Source organism: Anneissia japonica, unplaced genomic scaffold (assembly GCF_011630105.1).
Source record: "Anneissia japonica isolate Jap-2015-1 unplaced genomic scaffold, ASM1163010v1 scaffold287663_len26253_cov116, whole genome shotgun sequence".
Taxonomy (NCBI): Eukaryota; Metazoa; Echinodermata; class Crinoidea; order Comatulida; family Comatulidae; genus Anneissia; species Anneissia japonica.
Genome location: NW_022756829.1, coordinates 1 through 8,672, shown reverse-complemented (window position 1 = coordinate 8,672; position 8,672 = coordinate 1). Strand labels below are relative to the sequence as shown.

Sequence of the window (8,672 nt, the reverse complement as noted above, 5' to 3'; positions counted from 1 at the left end):
CGTTGATTTGCTCGTATTGCCGTCCGTGATGTATAAGTTGTGTAATTGAAAATAGAATTTAGATTATTTTATGTACTACATTTTTATAAAAATAAATGAAGTTGTATAATTGCAAAATCGTTTTAAAAATGTAATTTTATGTACTACATTTTTATGAAAATAAATGAAGTTGTATAATTGCAAAATCGTATTAAAAATGTGTGTATTTACGTTTGGTTTGCCGCGTATTTCAATTAACTTATTCGTTATTTGTACTATTTTGTTAAATTGAATTATTTATTATATGTAAGTTTAACAAATAGTACAAAAATAAAAATATATAAATTATAAAACCATAATACTGTATAATAACATAGGCCTAACACATTTAAATTTATTGTTCATAGTCATCTGTCTAATTCAGTCAGCTTGTCGGATAGTAAAAAAACAAAAACTCCATACATTCTTATCATTATTATATATGTTTTACAAATAGTACAAAAATAAAAATATATAAATTACAAAACCATAGTAAATACTGTATAATAACATAGGCCTAACACATTTAAATTTATTGTTTATAGTCATGCAAAATCCTATTAAAAATGTAATAACTTGATTATTTTTTACGTTTGGTTTGCCGCGTATTTCAATTAACTTATTCGTTATTTGTACTATTTTGTTAAATTATTTAATTCAATTATTTATTATATGTAAGTTTAACATATAGTACAAAAATAAAGTATATAAATTACAAAACCATAGTAAATACTGTATAATAACATAGACTTAACACATTTAAATTTATTGTTCATAGCAAAATCCTATTAAAAATGTAATAACTTGATTATTTTTAATGTGTTTATTTACGTTTGGTTTCCGTTTTAACATATTTTTAAAAGTGAATAAGTTTTGTATTTGAAAATTTAAAAGTTGTATTGAATTGGTAATTTAATTTATATTAAATTTACACTTGATGATTTCTGAAAAGGAAAAAAATGTGTTTGATTTCAAAGTACTGTATGTGCAAATGAGACAATAAAATGCTGAACAAAAGATAATCTACAAAGCAGTACAGTAGCGTGATTCCATGGGCAGCGCTCGCAGCGGCATGCTTTGCGTTAAAACAATACACCAATACACTTTTGTGTTTAAAACGCACCTTTGTTGCAATATATCTTATAAAATGATGCAAAAATGCCAACACTGTCACTTTCGATTAGTTCGATTAGTTAGTCTTACTGTAATTATCAATATCAATCATGAACGAGTGTATCGAGTGCAAGGAACCAGTTACTGAACGTCAAGAAGATGTGTTGTGTGAAGAGTGCGAGAGGTGGCAACATCGAGTATGCGGGACTGGGATAACGCGAGAGCAATATCGGCAAGGGATGGAAGACGGTTACCTTGATTGGTCATGCAACGAGTGTATGTTAGAGAGAAATCCTGTTGAGCCACAAGAAGATGATTTGGAAAACCCTTTTATCCACAACCCAACCCGGTGGTACAACTTGAAGAACCGGCGATAATTTTTTTTTGGTTGGTAGGAATACAAATACCATGAATAAGGATTAACCTTTGACCTCTAAGTTGACCTCTGACCTACGTATGAGTACTCATGGATGTGTGTTATAAAAAATGTTTATGTCAATACCAACCAACCAACCAACCATTTATGAAGGGCACCCTCTATAGTTCACTTTGGGAAAAATATGGAACGATACGAGGTTGCTAGCCTAGGGGGTGGGGAGGGATTGTCATACCCAGGGGATATGCAAATGAGGTGCCCGGGGGTGCGGCGACTGTTCCCCTCCCCCTACACTCTCTCTCAGTGTCAGACACCCCCCACCCCTCAGGCTAGAAAATATATATAAAATATATAAAAAACTCTATGGAAACATTTATAATCTGTAAAATTGTTTCTCTATAGAAAGTATATATAAAATGAATACAAACGCTATGGAAGTGTTTATCTTTAAATGAAATATTAAAAATTATTTTAAAAATCATATCTATAAAAAAAATAATGTATTAATGTATATGAGGGGGAGCGGGTCTGCCCCTAAACTTATCCCTCACATATTCACCTAACAACAATGCTTTATATGGTGTCAGCAACATTTATCAACAGCCTAACGGAAGCAGTAGTATTTTGAATTTTTCTCTGGACGTGTCATGATGTTATTCAGTTATAAACATACTCCTTGGAAGTATTTTAGCAGTACTGTATTGGTAAGAGTTGGTTTTGTCTTATTGTTTTATTATTTAGTTAGTTTACCACTCTAGCAGACACGCTAGCCTCCTCCTAGGCCTAGTAGTTGTGGTAGATGAAGAGGCCTGGCATAGCCTTAGGCCTAGCTGTAACGGTAATACTAGCCTAGCTGCTGTACAGAGACAGACAGAACTGAGGTTCTCTCTAGGCCATTGAGGATATAGGGCTAGGCCTAGAACCTGTTGTTGGCCTAACCAAGCTGTAAGTTAATTGCCCTATAGTCTAGCATGCCATAAGAAGAGTGGTAAATTGCATTTGGGCAGTGTCCTCACTAATGTCCATATTTATAATTGCCCTATAGTCTAGCATGCCATAAGAAGAGTGGTAAATTGCATTTGGGCAGTGTCCTCACTAATGTCCATATTTAATAAAATAATGGGTTAGGGTTAACCGGGGAGGGAGTGGTGTAAAGAATTGTATCATTATTTGCAGAAAGTTAATGTATTAAATCTCTAGGCCTATACTAACATAAGTGGTGATTTTATTTCAGGATACTCAAGTCTCAGTTACTATTGTAATTAAGTGAAAACTCAATCCCGTCAACTCAATCTTGTAGTTGAAAGCATTAATGTTTGTTTAAAGACGTATCTGTGAAGGAACAGAAAATTACCTGACATTCTATAGTGCTTTAATAAAATAATCGGTTTACGGTTAACTAGGGGGGGGGGGGTGTAAAGAATTGTATCATTATTTGGAGAAAGTTAATGTAATCAAAAGGCCTATACTAACAACATAAATGGTGACTTTATTTCAGGATTCTCAAGTCTCAGTAACTACTGTAAGTGAAAACTCAAGGAACGTGAAGGAACAGAAAATTACCTGACTTACTAATAATAGGTGAATATAATGTTTTATTGACGTTTTATTTTTACTGTCCTGTACTATTAATTATTAACAACATGCTATAGATGATGCTGTAGTTTACACGATAGAGTTTAATCAAATTTAATGTGTATATATTAGGCCTATATAGGCCTTAAGTGATATTGAAATTGTAATGTAGGCTAAGCAGTTTTTAGAACTAAAAAAAAACATTTTTTTTTTATTAAAAGAGAAGTAACTGCTAGTCTGTCAATATCTACATATATGTATATTACTCCTATTTCAATACAATAATAAAGGGATGTAATACATTTAATAGCGGTTTCTATAATATGCGCTCTATATATTGTATAAGTTTACCATTATTATTCTTTTTAAAGATTTTATTTTGTTATATCTTTCAGCAAGAGTGAACTCCGAAAAATGTTAGTACAAGTCACAGTGATTCAATATTAGCAAAACGATTATAAATGAAGGGGTATGCTAGTAAATGAGACCCTAGGGAAGTACTGTCCCTACCGTATGATATTTGTTGGTGTTTTAAATTAAAGAAATTATGGTTTGTATATGAACTCATAGTGTATTTTGTAAGTTTCCAGAAGTTGATTAAAGCCATTTTTACCAAGTGGAACTGGGACCATTGCAAACCAATTGGAATTGGGGCCAGTTAAAGTTGAAGACCAGTTGAATTGTCCAAAAACACACAACACCCACTTTTTTTTATATAGAATACACAGAATTTCTATATAAAATCGTTCAATTTATATACACTTTCTATACAATTGTATAGAGTTTCTATTCGCATATTTAATGTATTTTTATAGGTTTTTTCTATAAAATGTTTATAGATTTATAAGTGGTTTTTATAAAATTGTTTATTGATTTTCTATAGTTTTTTAAGGTTTTTTTTATATAAAATTTTCATAGACTTTCTATAGATTTTTAATAGAACTTTCATAGTTTTTATATAATTTTTATAGATTTGTAAGTCTTTTAATATAGTTTTAATATATTTTTTATAGAGTTTCTATAATTTTTTTATATAATTTTAATAGATTTTTAATATAGTTTTAATAGATTTTTAATAGATTTTTAATATAGTTTTAATAGCTTTTTAATAGACTTTTTATATTGGGCTTCTATAGTTATTTCTATAGAATTTTCATAGACTTTCTATAAATTTTTAATAGAATTTTCATAGTTTTTTATATAATTTCATAGATTTGTAAGTCTTTTAATATAGATTTAATAGATTTTAATAGAATTTTCTATAGATTTTCTAAACAATTATGCTATAGACATTCTATAGTTTTTTTTTTGATAGAATTCTATAGAATTTTTTTGTATGGGTGTAGATTAAAAGTAAGACCCAGGCTAAGACAGCTGATCAGTCAAGTCCACTGCAGGAGGACATAACATCTACATTAAGCCAAATTGCCCTTGATGCATCATCTCTTGCCACCACTGCTAATCTGGGAAAGCCTACACCTTCTGCTAGTGAGTCAAGTACCCATGAAGACAGTGAAACATGTTCATTAAATCTAGGTACCAAGCTTATTGAGTCATCTCTTGCCACTACTGCTAATCTGGGCAAGCCTACACCTTCTGCTAGTGAGTCAAGTACCCATGAAGAGAGTAATGCATGTTCATTAAACCTAGCTACCAAACCTAATGAGTCATCTCTTGCTACTATTGCTAATCTGGGCAAGCCTACACCTTCTGCTAGTGAGTCAAGTACCCATGAAGACAGTGAAGCATGTCCATTCAACCTAGCTACCAAACCTAATGAGTCATCTCTTGCTACTACTGCTAATCTGGGAAAGCCTACACCTTCAGCTGGTGAGTCAAGTACCCATGAAGACAGTGAAACGTGTCCATTCAACCTAGTTGCCAAACCTAATGAGTCATCTCTTGCTAATACTGCTAATCTAGACAAGCCTACACCTTCAGCTGGTAAGTCAAGTACCCATGAAGACAGTGAAACATGTCCATTCGACCTTAGCTGACACAGTTGTGAATCTTTTCAGTGATTCTGAAGTTTCAGATCTTAATGATTCTGATTATGTACCTGACTCGGCTACTGATGGTGATATTAGCTGTTCTGATGACATCTTGCAGATTCCAGAAACTAGACATTGAAAAAAAAATTCCAAAGTTTCTAGTACTTCAAACAGAGGTGGATATTCATATCCCAATTTTGATAGTGATGATGTTAGTGTTGTGTTTGACTATGAACCTAGAGATTCCATTGGGGCAATCAATCAACAAGCTGAACCGTCTTATAGTCAAAATTCCAAGGTCTCTAGCTCTTTATGTGACCAATCTGACATCAAAGTCTTAAGCACATCAAACGAAATTGGAAGACGCAGGTGGGATAAGCCACAGTTCTGTCCTTTCTGTATGAAGGCTCAAAAGAAGTTGCCGCGTCATCTTACTACCCCAGAGCATAAAGATGAACCACAGGTTAAGAATGGCTTGCAACAAAAGACCCCAGGGAAAGGGGAAAGCTCCTTACACTCATGAGAAATTATGGGAATTTTCTCCATAATGGTAAAGTCCTACAGGAGGGTAAAGGTACACTCATAGTTGTTTATCGACTCATCATTCAAGGCTGATGCTCGAGACTATTTGCCTTGCACGAGATGCTATGGCTATTTTGCAAAAAGTGACCTGTGGAAACACAAGTGCAGTCAGGCAACTGATGAATCGGATGCTACTGATGAACCCTGTAAAAAGAAACGAAGGACTGGACTTACGAAGGCAAGTAGAATGATGCTGCCTAACACTCCTGGCGTAAGCAAAAGAACACATGAAATTTTAACCAACATGAAGGATGACAACATAGCTAGGGTGGTCAGGAGCGACAGGCTAACGAAATTGTTTGGTGAAAAGCTCACTTGAAGCATGGTCACACCAGAGACCAAGAGGTGTATATAAGGCAGCGGTTACGTGAGATAGCACGAATGTTGTTAGAATATAGAATTCTCACAGGGCAGTCAAATGCTCAATTGGAAGACCTTATACGCCCAAGGAAATTCCATGACATAGTTAAAGCTTCTGGATTCAGTGGAGAAAATAACACCTACGTAACTCCAAGCCTGGCTTTAAAGATTGGGCACAGTCTAAAAACATGCACTGAGATACTTCGAGGAGAAGCCCTTATGTCTGGTGATGAAGTGGTTGAAAAAAACTGCAGAGCAGTTGCCTCATTGTATAGTTTGCACTGGGAGGGGGAGGTGAGCCACCATGCTCTCAGAACCCTTGAAGAAGCCAAGCGCAACAACCCCAAGCTACTACCGCTAACAGAAGATGTGGTGAAGCTATCTAAATACCTTCAAAACCAGGCAAAGACAAATCATGAAGTGCTACTGAAGTCTGGGGCTGAAATACAGAAAACATGGGTGAAATTAGCTGAAATCTTGCTGTCTCAAATAATCGTCTTCAACAGAAAACGGCCTGGCGAAGTGTCAAGAATGACATTGAATGATTATAACAAATGTGTCAGAGGGGAGACATGTATACTAGATGGGGCCCTGTCTGTAGTTGAGAAGGCACTGTGTAAGAATTTTTGGAGAGTTGAAATAATTGCGAAACGTTTACGCACAGTTGCTGTTCTCTTCACCACTAAAATGAAGGCAGCTCTTGACACTCTGAATGAATGTAGAAAAGAGGCAGGCTTAGAACACAACAAGTACCTGTTTGGTACACCAGGATGTTGTGGTCATTTGTGTGGAACAGATACTCTTCGAAATCATTCAGCAAGGTGTGGAGCAAAAAACACGGAAGTTCTGCGAGCTACCAGGCTTAGGAAACATATTGCCAATGTGTCGCAGATTATGAACCTTCAAGAGAACGAGTTGGACATACTCGCAGGCTTTCTTGGGCATGACGTACGGACACATCGGGAGTATTACCGCCTACCAGACTCAACACTGCAGGTAGCTAAACTCTCTAAAGTACTGTTAAAGATGGAAAGTGGGGACATCCGTGGTCTAGCTGGAAAAAGCCTAAAAGATGTGCAAGTTGGATCTGATGAAGGTATGAAATTTTACGCAGTGTTGGAATTGAGAACTTTGTATCCAAAACAAGTATCAAAATACTGCATTTATGGTTAAAATAACATTTTTTACAAGGGGGATGACATGTACAATCATACTCACACATTTTCAGACAATTAAAAAAAATTTAATTATTAGAGAAAAAGTCCAGATAGCTTTTACGATTTAGTGCAGCTTATTTCCTAAAAGTAACTTTCATAAAGTGCATCTGATGTACTCAACTGCAGAAAATTCTTGTACAAATTCAAAGATTGCCTTATCAATAATTGGTTATGTTAAACATTTGAAAATATCTGATTTTGAGAAAGATGAATTAATTAATGTAATCAAGCAGCAAATTGTGTCAAAATAAGCATTAGACAAGAAACAATATACATAATTTTTGGGACATTTACATTTTATTTACACACTGTATTGGTACTTATGATTCTTAAAAAAGAAATCCATTTAATTACATCTCTCTTTACAAACATACATAATATATACAATAAACATAATTATTTTTAAAGACAAAAAGACCAAAAAATAAAAACTTGCGCTTTAATATATACTAAATTGAATTAAAGAGGGTAAAGCACTTAACTCAAATACTAAGATAATTCATAATAGTAATAATAATAATGATAATAATAATAGTAATATGATTTGAAACAATAAGTAAGCACAAGTAGTCATTAATTAATACAATATGAAATTACTGAAGCAATGTTTAAAATTTAATATTTCGCTAATAAATATTGTTTGGTTTTAAATGAAAATATTTTTTTTTTGATGAAATTGATTTTAAGTCTATTGGTAAATTATTCCAAAGTTTTGGGCCTTGATAAGTTATATTGGTCTGGGCGAGTGAAGTGCGAAATTGAGGAATTATTAAATTAAACGGGTTGTTAAATCTAGTATTTTTGGGATGAGTTACAACTTTAAAATATAAATCAACAGTATGTGGTAATCTAAAATAAAACAAATCAGATATAAAGATAGTCATTACTGCTTGATGACTACAAATTGAAGTACCTGTCTTCCCTTGCAACTTAAGTTAATTCAAGGTTTATGCTTGTCATCATTTTTTACAGAGTGTCTGTGCAGTTCTGATAATGCAAGTGAAGCAAGCGAATCTGAGTTTTGCACAGCAGTGGTAGAGGAGGAAGGTAACATCTGAGAACTTAATGTGTTAATGTGATTTGTTTATTTTTAAACTGTAGAATTCCTCTACTCTTAAATTTAATGCATGTACAACTAAGTGGCGCAAAAGATCTATCCTTGCCTTTCATTTCATGTGCGAATTTGTTTGAGTGCACTTTGAGCATTGGGTTGTTAGTCCCAGTCGGATCGTATGGGTTTTCCCCAGGACGTCTTTCTGGGGTATCTAAATTCTTCAATTCTTTCAATATAAATTCTTTCATCATCCTTTCATTTCAAAGCAGTCATCATTAGAATAGTATATTAATATATATATATATACCCCACTAAAAAAATCGCCGGGATCCCAATCGGGATCCCGGCGGGATTTTTGGTCGGGATTCCCGGTCGGGATCCCGATC

The 8,672-nt window shown here is 33.9% G+C and overlaps 1 protein-coding gene across 1 annotated transcript; it reads left to right on the top strand.

Moving 5' to 3' along the window:
- Nucleotides 1-6,036: 6,036 nt before the first annotated feature.
- LOC117124408 lies at nucleotides 6,037-8,279 on the top strand (the record flags this gene model as incomplete). The annotated part of the gene is made up of 2 exons (XM_033270638.1): nucleotides 6,037-7,111; nucleotides 8,205-8,279. Coding segments are annotated over exons 1-2 (1,150 nt in total), but the record flags the coding sequence as incomplete, so codon positions are not given.
- Nucleotides 8,280-8,672: the final 393 nt, after the last annotated feature.